Consider the following 17,640-nt stretch of genomic DNA (forward strand, 5'->3'; position numbering starts at 1 on the left):
TCCACAGATCCCCCTCCATAACAGTGCCATCCACAGATCACCCCCCCATAACAGTGCCATCACAGATCACCCCATAATAGTGCCCCCCTCAGATCCCCCCATAACATTACCATCCACAGATCCCCCCATAACAGTGCCATCCACAGATCCCCCCATAACAGTGCCACCCACAGATCCCCCCCATAACAGTGCCATCCACAGATCCCCCATAGTTGTGTCATGCACAGACCACCATTAGTTCAAAACCCACCAAAAGCACACCTTTTGGTTAAAAATATTTTTTTTTTCTTCCTCAAAAACCTAGGTGTGTCTTATGGGCTGGTGCATCTTATAGGGCGAAAAATACGGTACTTAAGAAGGAATGCAAAAGGGACACTTTAGAGACATTTCATTTTGCATTCCGTTATAATAGAAGTCTATGGGAGCATAACTAGTTACATTTGTCTTGTGACTTTTCTACCTTGTGGTCAAATCTCTTGGTTACTCAATTATGGTCCTCAAAAAGAACATGAGAAATGGGGCCCTGATGCAGATTTTGCATTGGGGCCCTGCTTCTCTGAACAACTTGAGTTCCTTGTATTTTTTATAGATTGTTGTAAAAATTTTCACATTGTAATACAGTATACAAATCACACAACTTAACTAGTCTGTTTCTCTTATCTTTTAGGTTTGTTCACATAATAACAAGACATGTTGAAAGTCCTGAAGATCGCTTGTTTAGTGTTTATGTGTGCAATTGTAGGATTTGTCATAAATACAGTCAGCAGATCACATCAAAAAGAAATTTATATAAGTGATTCATCTGATATGCTTGTTCATCCCCCAAATGGCATTAACATAAATCTCACAAATATACTCAGTGGTGGAAATGGAATCCTTTTTGTAGAAACAACAGACAGAATGGAGCCACCATCCTTGGTCCTATGTGCAATTGAATCAGCAGCTCGAGTGTATCATGATCGACCAATACTCTACTTTATGAAGGGGCTGCATGATATAGAAACAGAAGAAGATATGAATAGAAACCGGAATCTTTTTCCGGCTCTCTCGTCTTTTGATAATGTCTATATACTGCCTCTGAGACTTAAAGAATTGTTTAATAATACACCTCTTCAATCATGGTATGAAAAGGTATGTAGAATTTATTAAAATATGTGAATGTGAATGTTACACACAAAGCATAATAATTTTCTATGAACTTGCATCTTATATGTAAGAGTGTTTCTCTGACAGATTCTGCTGACATTTTGGTCACTTTTTATTCAATTTTTTTGTGACAAGTGGTGACCAAACAACGGCCAATCAGCAATTTTGAACTTTTTCCACCTTTTAGCCATTTGCCATATGGGATAAATATTTTTTTATATTTTAAAAGAACAAGGGTTTTCTGTTCACATAGCCTTATGAGGGCGAATTTTTTGCGAGACAAGTTGTACTTTCTGATGACACCATTTATGGTTGCATACAATTTAGTGGGAAGCAGAAAAAAATTCCAAATGGGAATATGCAACTAAATTTACCTGTTACCCTTATTCTCCAGGTCAGTACGATTACAACGGTACCATACTTGCAGGAGTGAGTACAAGACATGCAAACTTTTGAATCACATGTTATCTCAGGTTTTTTTTTTGGCCTTAGCAATACTGATGGATTACTGACCAAATGCTGACCATGTGAGGTGGATGCTCAAAAGACAGAATCCATTTTTTGGGGTTGTTTTATGACAGATGAGAAGAAGGGCAAAATAAACAGTGACTTTAACACAAACTTACTGCTGATGCCCTGTCCACTCGGTTATGGAGGCCTTAGTTGTATCAGGATGTAACAGAACAGGTTCTGTAGAAATCTATGTGGAATCAGCTGACGAAAGTGTAAAAGTTGAATCTTGGACCTCTGCACGTTTCTTTATACCTGACGCTAACATTGACCTGTAAGGCTGAGTTCACACTTTATTTATTTGGTCAGTTTTGGCCGCGTAACTGACTAAAGAAATATAGTATGAATCGATTCTAAGAGTGACGCCTGTAATCTGCCAGTCATACAGACGCAAAGTAACTATTTCACTACTACAGTGGACTACCTATGCATGTCCCTGCAAGGCACAGTGTTCTACTCCAATATACAGGCTCTGTGCAGCCGGGAAATAGCAGTTTTTTTACACGATTTGTTACAAATAAATTTGGATCTAATCTTTTAGAAAAATTTGGCGAACTGTCCGAATTAAATTTTTGAAAGGTTTGCTCATCTCTAATTATTTTACTAGTGTGTTTTATTACCTGCCATTTTTTCATAGTATTTTTTGTATGCCTTGCATTTTTTTTATTGAAGTATGTACTCCCTAGCATTGTCACTTATTCTGTAGTATGGGGAGATTACATTGGTACAAAAAGCCCCATGCAAAAAAATGACATTAAAATATGCAGCACACACTGACTGTCAGAAAATTTGTAACCGTGAAACTGGCTGACCTGCTGCATGTGCACTTGGCAGCTGAAGGCATCTGTGTTGGTCCCATGTTGGTCCCATGTTCATATGTGCACATATTGCTGAGAAAAATTATGTTTTAATGTATGCAAATGAGTCTCTAGGAGCAACTGGTGCACTGCGGATATATTAGAATGTCGTTTGTTCCAGCCTGACTTCAGATGTAATGATTTGCACTGACATAATGCCATCAGTACCATTCAGTGCACCTGAGGTCAGGCAGGGACACGCACCATTATAAATCACTATAATGCCATATGATTATGTTTTCCGGAGAGAACACATTCATCTGAAACTGATCTTATACTTTTTGTCACATTAAAAAAAATATATAAAGAAAACCTTGTAAAACCACTGTCCTTAAGAAATGCATTGAATAACTTGAAAAATTATTTTAAATCCCTGTAGCTTAGATTCTTCTGGGGCAATATAAAGGGGTTATCCCATGATTGATGTAAAAAGTGAAAGCAAGACAATGACATCATATAGTACATTACAGTCTCTTTCTAACAAAATTATAACCAGCCCTGCATTTCAAATGGATTCAGAGATATCCCCATTCCTTGCTATGCTAGATTTATATCAAGCTGAATGGGAGTGTCCTTTCTGCTGCAGACTAGGGGGAATGTCCATTTTGCTGCAGATCTCATACTATCACAGCTCAGGAGGCAGTTGAAGGTTAAAACTGAACATGTGTGGCCATTTCAGTGAGCAGGTCAAAGAAATAAGAAAAAGAACAAAGATCAGGTGGTGCTATATAGATACATTTATTGAATAACTCAGCTGTTATAGGCAAATACAAAAGTATTCAGATCCAAATACTGGTTTTAAAACTGTAGAATATTTTTGGGGGACACCCCCTTTAAATGCTACAGATTTCACAGCAATTGTATTGGTTCATGTTACTCTGTGGAAAAATGATTTTTATGTTGTATTATGAAGGAGTTTTCTTTTTTTGAATCAGATAGTTTATATTAACAATTTTTCAATATACAGAAATAAAAAAAAGACCACATCAGAGGATAAAGAAGTGGGTACATACAATCCCATTTGACATTCAGAGTGTTATCAAGACATTTTCATAAATCACGTCCAGCGTACGATAATACAATCAAATGATCCAGAAAGCTACCCTTGCAACTGTATTACATATTAGTATAGAATAAACCACCCCTAAACCCTCCCAGCCACCCCCCATCCGGCGATGAGATGGGCACCACACCACTAATATAGGTATAGCGTATCAGAGCACCAAGGAAGATATTGCCGACACTCTAAGTATGAACTCAACCTCCATCCCTTCAAAGATAAACTGTTCAGTAAGCACCTCCACTCCATGTCACCTACCATAATTTCCCTTCCCATGTTCCAAAACCGCATGTATTTCTGAGACCATTCCTCCCAACACGGCCAAGAGAACCATAAACCAAGCTATGTCGCAGTGGTCCTATAGGCTACCCATTTGTCCCATATTTTGGTACACTTGGCCAAGCATTGCCTTTTAATATATACACCTTTTTCCAAGCGGAGGATCTCGGCTATTCTGTTCAAAAATTCAGCCACAGATGGGGGCTGGGGTCTAAGCCAGTATTTAGCAATTAATTTCCTGGCCTGGAAAAGCAGACACTGCACTCCCAAGCGTGAATTTCGATTTTTAATGTCCAATATTCCCAGCACACACGTCCTCGGACCAGACAGGACAACAATTTGATATGCTTCTTTAATACAGGTTAACACACTTGTCCAAAAATTCCTAAGCTCTCTAGAGTCCCAGAACATGTGCATCAGGCATGCAGGACTCTCCCCACATCTAGAGCAGGAAGCATCGTTCCTAACCCTGATCTTGAACAGAAAGGATGGAGTCCGATATACCCGGTGAATAAGAAATAATTGGGACATACGCTGACCATCGCACAGTGATAACTGAGGTGTCAGTGCCAGTACTGCTTTCCATTGATCCTCTGAAATAAAACCCACCCCCCCTCCCATTTTTTTTGACCATCAAGGGATCATGCTGCACAGATTTCACAAATAAATTCCTATATATGGATGATATTAGTCCACTCAAGGAGTCACTTTCGAGAATCTGTTGTAACAGTGGAACTGTTGGGCATGTAAGAGACATAGACTTTGCCTGAGCCTGAAATGCGTCATAATTGCAAAAATTTATGAAAGGCCATATGGGGAAGGGCAATCTCATTCCTGAATTGCTCAAATGATTTAAACACACCATCTCTTTGCTTCTGATACAAAAACCTCACACCCTTCCATTGCCATGGAAAGAACCCTTCCAGGCGAAATATTTCACACAACTGAGGGTTTCTTCACAGAGGAGTGACCTGAGTAAAGCCCCGTATAGACAGCAAGTCACAACACTTATATCAAATTTAGTGTAGGATGTCCCACCAACTTGCCAGAGAGACCACTGAGCTCCAATAGGGCTACAGGAGATTCATCTTCTATAATGTGTGCTATTAGCCGCACAGATGTGTTATCCCCAGGAGTCCTCCCCCACCCCCTCAACTGCTGCATCTATGAGGCAATAAAATAAAGCCATGGATTAGGAATAGAGAGACCCCCTGTATCCCTCTTTGTAAAATATCCAGCCGGATCCTGGCCCATTTTTTGCGCCAAATCAAGCTTCTAAGCAACCTTTGTATTCTAAAAAAGATCCGTTGTGGAATCCACATTTATGCAGGACATACATAAGTTTCGGCATAAGTATCATTTTAAGGAGATTGCTTCTACCTATTTTAGACATTGGTAGTTTGTAGTGGTCAATTTATACGAAAACCAGACATTATGGGGCCCAACGATCCTTCCACATCTCACTTATATGAGCATGTCGTTTGCATACAGGGACACGCGTTCCTACCTTGATCCCATGGGGAATCCCACAATTCTATCTGGAGATCAAAATAAGCATGCAAGTGGCTTAATTGCAATGGCGAACAGAAGAGTGGACAGCGGGCATCCCTGACGTGTACCTCTTCCCAACTCAAACACTTCTGATGTACCACCATTTCACAGATTTCACTGAGTTTTCTAGTGATCAACTCCAGAATCACTCATTTGGCTGCAGCGATTTGGAAGGGATTTTCAAACTACTTTGTGTACTCCGTATAGCCAGTCACTTAGATTTCACTGTGATTTTTGAAGTGAGATAAAAAAGGCTAATTTTAACATCATCTGTGAATTTTGATCTAGGTATCCATTAGTGTTGATCGCGAATATTCTAATTGCAAATTTTTATCGCGAATATTGGCACTTCGAGAATTGGCGAATATCTAGAATATAGTGCTATATCGTAATCACGAATATTCAAGATTTTTTTCATCAGTACCCTGCTTCTTGCTTGTGGGCCAATGAGAAGGCTGCAATATCTTTGACTTTAGGAGTAGTGTTGATCGCAAATTTTCGTATCGCAAATTTTTTATTGATAATTTTACAATTGGCGATTTTCGGAATCAAGAAAATAATGACTGGAGATCACGAATTCCCAAATATATGACGAATATTCGCCCAAATATTCACGAAATATTACAAATTCGAATATTACCCCTGCCGCTCATCACTGGTATCCATCAAGCTATATGGATTCTTGGCAGGTGTCGGGAAGGGGATTAATAGATATTCCTATTTTACACATTTATGATATATTCCAAGGATTGTGCGGACTCTAAAGGAGAAATTTAGCATAAAATAAAATAAAAAATAAAATGAAAAAAAAATTACTGTGCTCTCCTATTAAATCCCCCACTTTGTGAATTGAGTGCTATACTTATTAGAGATTAGCGCTTTTGGAAAAGTTTTGAAAAATTTGATTTGGGCAGTTTCGCCAAAGTTCTACGAGAAATTTGATTTGTTAGGAATTAATTCATCATAAATCGCTATAAATCAGGTATATCCAGACTACTCTGCTGCGGGCGGGTTGCAGACATGCTGCTGTGAAGAACCATGTGGCCAATTAGCCTGCAGCTGCCTTTCATTTAATAATGAAGTCTGCACTGGATAGTCAGTCTTCATTGTTAATGGCTGCCTTTAATGCACCTTTAATAAGGGGCTGTACCCACTGCTCCAACCCCGGCCTACAGCTGGAACCCCTTTTTCTAGTATTGATGAGAATATGTCATCAGGAACATCCAGCTCCTGCTCTCTCTTCATCTTAATTATCTCCTATAAATGCACAGCAGGCTAGCGGTGATGTTCATATAAAACTTTATTAAACATATATGCAAAAAAATACAGTACATTAATTAATGATACAGGGTTAAAACCCAGAAGGAAAATACAGACAAGTGTGGATGAAAATTCCCCCCATAGCCGGTATATATATCAGTGCATAATTATTGTAACAAGTTGCCACTGCCTGTGTGGTAGTCAGGCCCCTCCGAAACCCAGTGGTGAGGTTGGTTTCGCCACATATCTCCCCCTACCAGGGACCGACCTCATGCCGGTCGGTATCTGCGTTAGTCTGGCAGTCCACCCACAACCTAATACTGGACCTGTTGAATTTTGGGGCCTGGCTCTGTTCTGTATGTCCCCAGCTGTTGAGGGGGCATCTGCTACTCCTTGCTTCCTTGTTGCTCCCTAGCTTGGAGCTGTAGGTACTTGGTGGGCAGAGGCCGACTGCGCTCTGCCCCGATGCCAGCTCTTCCGCTGGGGTAGCCTGTGGGAAGTCCGGCTCTGGAGAAGAGGATAGGGGAGGGCAGAGGCCGACTGCGCTCTTCCCAGATGCCAGCTCTTCCGCTGGGGTAGCCTGTGGGATGTCCGGCTCTGGAGGAGAGGATAGGGGAGGGCAGAGGCTGACTGTGCTCTGCCCAGATGCCAGCTTTTCTACTGGGATGTGGTCAGGGAATCCTATCCCCAGGACCTTGTTGCAGATCGGCTGTGGAGAGGAGGAATCACTTACCTCCTCCTCCTGGCATTCCTGTAGGGTTGGTGGGGGATCTGAACCTGCCGTCCAGCATCTCTGTAGGGCCGGTGGAGAGACCTCGGTCCCATCTCCACCTGCCATCGGGAGGTCTTCCCAGAACCAGTCTATGAAGTTCCCTACTTTGGGAGTTGGTAGGAAAGCAGGGGGTATCGCCGGCAAGTCTTCCCAGTTGTAGTGGGGCAGATCTGGCTCTGCTTGTCGAGTAGTTTGGGGATTAATGGAGCTGAGCAGGTGTTGGTAGGTCTGCTCCAGCTCCCACTCCCTTGTTACCAGGTGGGTCATGTCTTTGCTCACCTCCCTTCCGTCAGCATAAACATGCATGCCCATCCGGTAGTCGTAGATATCCCAAAACCTAGACTCCTCCGTGCTGCCAAGATCAATGTCCTCCTCCAAGGCATCCCATAGTAACCCCGGTCCATCAAACTCCTCACCCTCGGGTCTGTCGTGCTCAGCCATCCAGGGGGAATGTTGAATGACATGCCACCTTAGGGCCTGGTAAGCGTCCTCTAGCCAAAGCTCCTTACATACCAGGTTCTGGAGCTCTGTTACCCAGTCATCCAGGGGCTGCTCTCCCAAGAGACCCATCCGCATCGCCACACGCTTCTGTAGCCGCTGCTCATAACTGGGGAGACTCTCACCTCGCCGCCGCTGGGCATTTTCCAGGGCATTTTCCAGGGCATCATACCAGACTTCCTTTCTGTCTGCATCCCTGTAGTCTGCGGCTGCCTCCTCCTCCTCGTCATAGAACGCTGTCCGAAGACTAGCCGATTCCATCCTGCTGTAGCCAGGGGTGCTGTACGGATACTAGCGTTGCCCTCAATTTAGTAAATCCACGAACGGTGTCTCCGAGCTGCTTCTCCTCACACTAGGACGCCATCCCACTGCTTGCCACCAAAGGTAACGGAACGCCTAGCACCCCGACCGGGTACCTCCGTTGATAGATGCTCCTAGTGCTTTCCGAGGACTCCAAGCACTCCACTTGACACCGTACGCACTGCAGACCCCACGAACCGCCGAAGCTTGGTTGAGGTCTCACCGTCTCCTACCCACCCTGGACCTACGACAAGGCTCCAGGCTCCAGTGGGTGAACCTCTCCTAAAACCAGAGAGCAGGAACAGCTCTTAAAAGAGCTAGTAGTTATAGCCAGGGGAGTATAGCAAATCTCCCAGCGTATAGCAATCCCCAGCGTCGATCAGTTACCCAAACATCAGCCTCAACATGATAAAGGGTAAAACAGGAACCCTTTATTGAGGGCTACCCGCCCGTATTTATGCAGGTCCCCATCTGGTGGACACGCCCCTAGGGGACCAGAATGAAGACTGTGACACAGGGCAGATATGCAGCAATTCAGAATACACAGACACAATACATCCCCACAATGCATCATGGTTTCCTCCTCTCTGCCCTGGAGACACCAGAGGAGTAATTCAATTATCTCTCAGGACAAACGGAAATCGCCAATACACATGTGGATACAACAGGACAGGAATCACCACCCAAACACACAATGTCACACCCCCACAGCAAACAGACATTTAACATATTCCCAGATAGCTCAAGTCTGAGTGCATATCATTAGGTGAATGGCACTCAGAATACACAAATACAATACAATTAGCTATCTGGGTACCCTCACATAACAAAATACAATTGCAAAGACAGATTTAAGCTGTGCGGTCTGTCTGCTCCTTTAAAGTTAGTATGGGCCATAATCCTGAGGCAAGAGGCTGGTAGCCAGGCCCCTCCGAAACCCAGTGGCGAGGTTGGTTTCGCCACATATATATATTTTTTTTACAATGGAACTCTATGGTGAATGGATTCTATTGTATGGTATCGGTCTGAGACATCCATTTAACATATACGTTTTATGTGTACAGTACGTTAAACAGATGGGTGATGTGAACCCTTTTCAGTCAAATTTCATGCTGTAAACCAGCAATTTACAGTTTTCAAAACCCCATCCACATATAGTATAAAAAGAAATCTGCAGGGTAATGATTTTCCAGGCAGATTCGACCTTTTGCAATGATTGTAAACTCCTTGGCTAATCTATCAAAAATTACTAGTGTTGAGCGAATCAAAGTTTACAAAGTGAACTTTGATCCAAATTTCAGGACAAATTCGATTTGCTGTGAAACCGAATTTCCTCGTGCTTCGTGGTAGCAATCGATTTAACCTGAAATCAAAACAAAAAAAAATAACAAAAAAATAAAACTTACCTGCTCTATTTGCTCACGACAGGCTGGACCGCCGCCATCTTGCTTGAAGATCTCGGCTGAAATGCCGTACGCAGTGACGTAATTCGTCACAAAGCAAATATTTTTGCAAAATTCGGGGAAGCAGCCAGATCGAATTTTTTAATACTTTGCTCATCTCTACAAATTCCATGTTTCATGCTGAATTTGCCATGGATTTGTTTAGGATTTGTGGCAAATTCACAGCAAAGACTGTGGTGAAAAATATCTGCAACGTCTGTGACTGAATTATGTTCAAAACTGTGATGTAAGCTCCAGTTTTAAAATCTATCGCTTTGCTCACCACGTCTTCACAGAGACTGATTCTAGATTTCATTAGTGCAGGATGCCCCAGACTAAAGACAAAATAAAACAAATAATCATAAGTTCTTTAAAAATTGAAGTTGAAAATTGTGCAAATTAGAAACACAGTTATATTGCCTTCTGTTACTTTATGAATAAACAGCATTTTTTTGTATGAATAAAGACTTATGTAGCTTTGGGTTTTTCTGCCAAAATAGGCAAATTCATAAAAATTGTCAAATAAACACCATTGTTATTCACGTTTGTGAATACAGTACATATAGTATTTAGAATAAATAGTCATCAGGGAAAGGGGGCAGGCGTAGATAGAGTAGGTGGTTGCCTAGGGTCTCATTGAGGAGAATGGGCACAATTTATGCAGAATTTATGAACTTACAATTATGGCAAAGCATACACTTGATATTTTTCAATTATGTATTTTTTTTAACCCTTAGGTAAACCCCGCAAAAGAAATCTACTGGACTCATGTTAAATCGGACGCATGCAGATTTGCAATGATGTGGAAGTATGGAGGCATTTACATGGATACTGACGTCATTTCAATCAAACCCATTCCTGAAGACCATTTTCTAGCAGCACAATCCTTTACATTGACCAGCGGTGGTGTATTTGGTTTATCTCCACATCATAAATTAACATGGGAGTTTATGGAAAACTTTGTCCAAAATTATAGAGGAGAAATATGGGGACACCAAGGACCAGGAGTTTTCTCACATGTAGTGGCCAAATATTGTGGAGTTCCTCAGTTCAAATCTGTGGATCATGTCGATTGTGCGAATGTCTCCTACTTTCACCCTGAACGCTTCTACCCCATTCCGTACCCATCTTGGAGAGACTACTTTGCGGTTTGGAAATATTTGCCAACTTTCAGTAATTCTTATGCTCTTCACCTCTGGAACTACATGAATAAAGAAGGAAAGCTCATGATGGTTGGAGGTAACACACTAGTAGAACATCTTTATCAATAATACTGCCCTTCCACTTATGGAGCAGTCTAAGGCAGTGGCGTAATTTGAACTCACTGGGCCCGACAGCAAATTTTTGAACGTGTCATTGTTTAAAATGCCATTATCTAATAATGTTGAGGGGGTCCTAACAATACATTTTTTCATTCTTCCTCTTTCCTCCTGGCCCTAAAACAGCCGCTTCCCTTATAGCTACGCCCTTGGTCTGAGGAATAAAACAACTCCCTTCTAGGGAAGGCTATCACAAAGATTTTAGGCTAGATTTAATTATGCACTCAAATGCCAAATGCTTCCTATTTTAGCATATGAACTTAATTTCAGAATTGCCAGATCAGGCATATTCAGGATGCTGCTGGCACCTGACCAATCTATTTTACTGTAAAAGGGTCTGTCTCATTTCCATATTTAAAACTGGCATTCTACTAGACAAAATATTGCTGCAGGCAGCTGTATTTCAGCCTTTTTTTGCCAGAATTAGTGATGGAGGCTTTTTCAGGAACTTATGCTGCAGATATGAAATTAGCCGGAGAAGGACAACAAAAAGCAAAAATACTTTTAAAAAAGTTATAAAGATATAAAATGAAACTGTTTACCTTTGCTCTTTGATAGCAAGTCTATTCCAGATGCTCGTCCTAGATTACAGATGATAATTCATTGAATACAGATGACAACATTTGCTTCAATTAATATTTGTCTCTCCTACATTTACTTTTTCTTTAACTCTTAGCACAGCTTTACACAGTATCAGACTAGGCCTGTTTTTTTTTGTTTTTTTTCTTCCTGATGCTTCTACACAAAGTAGTTGCAAGATGTTGACTTGACTTTTTCAATGGCTTTCATTTTGTTAATTGTCATTATAAGTTTGCTGCAACTATGTATTTTAATGTTTTAAGTGTAAAGTCAACATTTGCTAAATCTGTAACACTTATGTGTATCTTGCATGTCCCCCTTTAATAATATATCCCTAATAAAGATAAGCAAATCTATTCTTAACAAATAAGATTGGTTATTAATTTGACAAACATTTAGCTGCCAAATAAATCCAAAGTTTTAGTGATTTGTTTTGGACAAATTACTCAGTGTCGGCAACATTTTACTATGCAAATTAGCGTAAACAAAGCAGGGAGAATGAAGATGGAGGATCACATGACTTTTTACCTTAATTGGCTCAGGGGATAATAGACAGCATGTGAACCAATCACATGGCAGAATTTTGGCAGGTTCTTATGTCTTTGGGTTTGCTCAGAAACCACAGACACAATTATAAGCTTAGCTTAATTGTGATTTGAGAGGAGTTGTGTGGGGTGTCTCAGGCAGAAAGCAATTACAGACACAAGCCAGCAATTAGAGATAAGAGAAGTTTTCAAAAATCGATTTGGTCACTTTGCCAAATTTCTCCAAGAAATGTACTTCCTTATGAATTAATTAATCATGAAGCTCATTAAAATCAGACCTATCCTGGCCTGCAGGTAAAATCTAGGGATAATGTATCTTGGTGTACATCACTGCACCGTGCAGCAACATACGTAGCTAGTCCATTCTGGTAGCTATGTGCGTCAGAATAACAGACATGTCCCATAAATGGACATGTGCATCATTGTGTAGGCCACCAACAGTCATTGCTAAACCAAATCAAAAAAAGTAAAGCAAAAAAAAAAATTTTTTTTCAAAATGCTGTGCAACCCTGCAGGAGCTGTCTTCCAATGACTCCTTAGTGGAGCAAAATAAGGAACCAGCTCCAATAAAGTAGTGAAGAAAAAAAAAGTTCTTTTAATTCATGTTGTGGCAGTCCAAGGACATGCTTTTGAATCTCTTCTATCAGCTGTAGAATTACCGTGCTTTACTATTGTTGTGGATATGAGACTGAAAGATCTGAAGCCTTTACAAGATGGCGCTGGCATGCAGGACTACTCCCCACTTATCTATAGTTTACATTCCTTAACTATGCTAATTGCTCAGAAGTGATAATGTATTTTTATAGAATGACTAGTGATGATCGAGCACCAAAGTATTCGGGTGTTTGGCCCGAACATATTGCTATATTTGTGTGCTCGAGTATAATGGAAGTCAATGGGAGACAACCAGGCTCCCCCTGCTCTGAAGAGGGGAGGGTGCGTGGTCCATTGGAAAAGGTCAGAAAGTGACAGAAACACCACCAAAATGGTTTGGGAACAGCATGGGGACAATGTCTGGATGCATCTTGGACTCCCAGGTCGCTGCTGGGAACCATGTTGTCCGAGTTGTACGCCACTTTTACACTTTTACAGGCTGACAAAAATAAGCACAAAAACCCCAAAAATCTATTTTACAGGAAAAATTGTTAGGAAACATTCTTTCCTGTATATTCAATTGTATATAAAGTGCAAGTGCAGCAAAAAATTACAAGCAAGAGATACTCTGAAACAGCCTGTATATCACATAAAGGAGGGCCTCATTCACATTGTGGTACAATTGTTCAGGTAGTGGGACTCCTACACTCATAAAGCCTATGCACTAAGTGAAAGAGCTGCCAAAAATTACAAGGAACCGGCACTACAATACACCCTTTATTACACATAAAGGAGGGCATCATACACACCCTTGAAAAATTATGATTGGTGGCCTGCTGGTGACCCTCAAAAACATTTGGAGCAAGGGCTTGCTGATCTGACCATCCAAAACATGAGGGGCGAGGGCCTGCTGCTGAACTGGCCCTTTAAAACTAGGGCGAGGGCCTGCTGGTGAGCTGACGCTCTAAAACATTATATGCTAGTGCCTGCTGGTGAGCTGACGCTCTAACACATTATATGCGAGTGCATGCTGTTCAGCTAATGCTCTAAAACATTATATGCGAGTACATGCTGTTCAGCTGATGCTCTAAAATATTATTTGCGAGTGCATGCTCAAAAAATGCTTTAAAACATTATATGCAAATGCATGCTGTATAGCTGACTCTCTAAAACATTATTTTCAAGTGCATGTTGTTCAGCTGATGCATTAAAACATTATTTGCGAGTGCCTTCAGGTGAGCTGATGCTATAAAACATTATATGCAAGTGCATGCTGTTCAAATGATGTTCTAAAACATATATGCGAGTGCATGCTGTTCAGCTGACGCTCTAAAACATTATATGCGAGTGCATGCTGTTCAGCTGATCCTATAAAAAAAATTTGAGTTGAGCTGACCCTATTAAAAAATTAGAGTGGAGGGAATATATACAATCTGGATGAGGAGGAGGAGGAGAAAACAAGATTTAACCCCTTAGGGACCCATGACGTATCGGTACGGCATGGTTGCCGAGTCCTTAAGGACCCATGACGTACCGGTACGTCATGTGTTGTTTTACGATCACCGCCGCCCGGTGATCAGAACAAGGTGCCTGCTCAAATCATTGAGCAGGCACCTCGGCTAAATGCGCGGGGGGTAGGACCCGTTGACATGGAAGGCAGCACGATGTCTAAGGAAGGCATCGCTCTGCCTTCCGGTGAAGAGCCTGTGAGATCCAGCCCCCTGGATCTCACAGGCCGGAAGCTGAATGAGTAATACACACAGTATTACTCATACAGCCAATGCATTCCAATACAGAAGTATTGGAATGCATTGTAAAAGATCAGACTCCCAAAAGTTCAAATCCCAAAGTGGGACAAAAATAAAGTGAAAAAAAAAAGTTGAAAAAATAAAGTTTTCCCCCCCAAAAAATTAAAAGTTTCAAGTAAAATTAAACAAAAACGTAATTTTCCCCAAATAAAGTAAAAAAAATTGGTAAAAAATAGGACAAAAAAATAAGTATACATATTAGGTATCGCCGCGTCCGTATCGAGCGGCTCTATAAACATATCACATGATCTTACCCCTCGGATGAACACCGTAAAAAAAAAAACTGTGCTAAATAATCACAAAAAGTACAACAGCAAGCGATCAAAAAGGCGTTTTTGCCCACCAAAATAGTACCAATCAAACAGTCATCTCATCACACAAAAAATGAGACCCTACCTAAGATAATCGCCCAGAAAACTGAAAAAACTATGGCTATATGGAGACGCTAAAACATGATTTTTTTGTTGTTTCAAAAATGATATTATTGTGTAAAACTTACATAAATAAAAAAAAGTATACATATTAGGTATCGCCACGTCCGTATCGACTGGCTCTATACAAATATCACATGACCTAACCCCTCAGATGAACACCGTAATTTTTTTTTTTTTTAAAACTGTGCAAAATAAACAATTTTTTGTCACCTTACATCACAAAAAGTGTAATAGCAAGCGATCAAAAAGTCACACACACCCCACAGTAAGGCCAATAAAACCGCCATCTCATCCCGCAAAAATCATACCCTACCCAAGGTAATCGCCCAAAAACTGAAAAAATTATGGCTCTCAGACTATGGAAACACTAAAACATGATTTCTTTTTGCTTCAAAAATGAAATCATTGTGTAAAACTTACATAAATAAAAAAAAAGTATACATGTTAGGTATCACCGCATCCGTGACAACCTGGTCTATAAAAATATCACATGATCTAACCTGTCAGATGAATGTTGTAAATAACAAAAAATAAAAACGGTGCCAAAACAGCTATTTCTTGTTACCTTGCCTCACAAAAAGTGTAATATAGAGCAACCAAAAACCATATGTACCCTAAACTAGTACCAACAAAACTGCCACCCTATCCCGTAGTTTCTAAAATGAGGTCACTTTTTTGGAGTTTCTACTCTAGGGGTGCATCAGGGGGGCTTCAAATGGGACATGGTGTCAAAAAAACCAGTCAAATCTGCCTTCCAAAAACCGTATGGCATTCCTTTCCTTCTGTGCCCTGCCGTGTGCCCGTACAGCAGTTTACGACCACATATGGGGTGTTTCTGTAAACTACAGAATCAGGGCCATAAATATTGATAAATATTGTAGTTTATAGAATGGGGTCATTTTTGGGTGGTTTTTATTATGTAAGCCTCGCAAAGTCTAACTCAGAGTTTCCACTGTAGCAGAACTTCAGTGGTGCTTCTGGTGGATACTCAGACACTGTGTTTCAAAAGAGGCTGCTATACCAAGTGCTGATTTTACAAGTGCATCTGAGATATTCAGGAGATACTCAGGAGGTAATCTGGAGGTGGATACAATCTAAAAAAGTAAGATTTGTTTGTTTAAAATCTTTCCCCTCTTTAAAATGGCAGACCTGGTTCTGTGCAGGAATTGTTGTGCTTTTATTTCAGGTTCCACTCTTCAGAGGTTTGGATACTGTCTGATCTGTAGACAGCTCTCCATAATGCAGCAGGAAATATCTTTTTGAAATATGAGATTTGTAAATTAACTGTTAAACAAACTCAGGCTGGGAACGTTGCAATGCCACTGCCACAGAGGCCCCCTAGAAATGGAAGATGGGTTACTGTAGGTTCTGGTAGACTGAGAGTTGTGGATAGAAGACATGTTCCACAATCTGTGGCTCTCCATAATCCATTTGCAGCACTTTCAGAGTGAGAAACAATCATCTCCCATGCCTAAAGTATGTAAAACTGCAGCCAAAGACAAAAAGGAGAAGGGAGGATTGATAGTAAGCAGCTGGGCGATTCCATCATAAGAGGTGTGAAGTTTGAGGAGAATGGTGTTGTGAGATGTCTCCCTGGTGCTACCGCTAGCAGGGATAGACGAAAGATCCTTAATATTGTTAGGCAAGCAAAGCAGGAAAGGGAAGTGGATGTTATTATCCATCTTAGGACAAACGATCTGCCTTGCAATGAGGTTTCAAAGGTGAAAGAAGCTTTTCACACACTTGGAAAGGATATACGGGAGGTTGCATCAACTGTTTCATTCTCTGCAGTTTTGCCTGTGCATAACCTTCAGCATGACAGGAAGATGCACCTTCAGCATGACAGGAAGATGCGCATTAAGGAATTCAATGTATGGCTTGGTGAATGGTGTCTGAACCAAGGGTTTGGCTTTGTGTCTCATGTTAGCTCTTGTTGGAATGGAAAAGAACTGTACAAGAAAGATGGTTTGCATCTTTCTCTCAAGGGAACAAATGTCCTCGGTGAACAGTTCCAAGTATTTGCTAAGGAGCATTTAAACTAGGAAAGGGGGGCAAAAGAGTGATAATCCAGCAGTCCAACTGCCCCCCGGAAAAATGCCAGAAGATGCCAGTAGCACAAAGGTTAAGAAATGACAAGCTCAGATTCTTGTCTACAAAGGCTCGCAGTTTAGGGAATAAGATCAATGAACTTGAGGCTATAATGGCATCTGAGAATATAGATGTAGTGGCTGTTACTGAGACGTGGTTCAAGGGGAGTAATGACTGGGATATATCAATACCAGGGTTCTCTCTATACAGGAAAGACAGAGAAGGCAAGAAGGGGGAGGGGTGGCCCTGTATGTGAAAGATAGCATAAAATCTAATTTGATACAAGTTAGCGAGAACAATTTAGAGTCAGTTTGGATTACCTTGCAGCTTGATAATCATAAGGTAACTCGTGTAGGTGTGATATATAGACCACCTAGCCAAGTCAAAGAATTAGATGATCTACTAGTTGAGGAAATAGCTAAAATGACATTGAAGGGGGAAGTTATCATTATGGGAGACTTCAATCTTCCAGATGTAAACTGGAAAACCAAAATAGCTAGTTCTGCCAGGAGTACAGATATTCTAAATTCCCTACTGGGATTATCTCTACAGCAAGTAGTTGAGGAGCCAACCCAGAAGGAGGCCATTTTAGATTTAG

General features: G+C 41.0%; 1 protein-coding gene across 1 annotated transcript; it reads left to right on the plus strand.

Annotated features, from left to right (window-relative positions):
• The first annotated feature begins 874 nt into the window (after nt 1-874).
• Nucleotides 875-11,408, plus strand: LOC120999966 (alpha-1,4-N-acetylglucosaminyltransferase-like). Its single transcript, XM_040430999.1, has 2 exons — nt 875-1,131; nt 10,413-11,408. Exons 1-2 carry the CDS (start codon nt 901-903, stop codon nt 10,944-10,946), a joined length of 765 nt encoding a protein of 254 aa, XP_040286933.1. The 5' UTR covers nt 875-900; the 3' UTR covers nt 10,947-11,408.
• Nucleotides 11,409-17,640: the final 6,232 nt, after the last annotated feature.

This window comes from Bufo bufo, chromosome 4 (genome assembly GCF_905171765.1).
Source record: "Bufo bufo chromosome 4, aBufBuf1.1, whole genome shotgun sequence".
In the NCBI taxonomy this organism is placed as follows: Eukaryota; Metazoa; Chordata; class Amphibia; order Anura; family Bufonidae; genus Bufo; species Bufo bufo.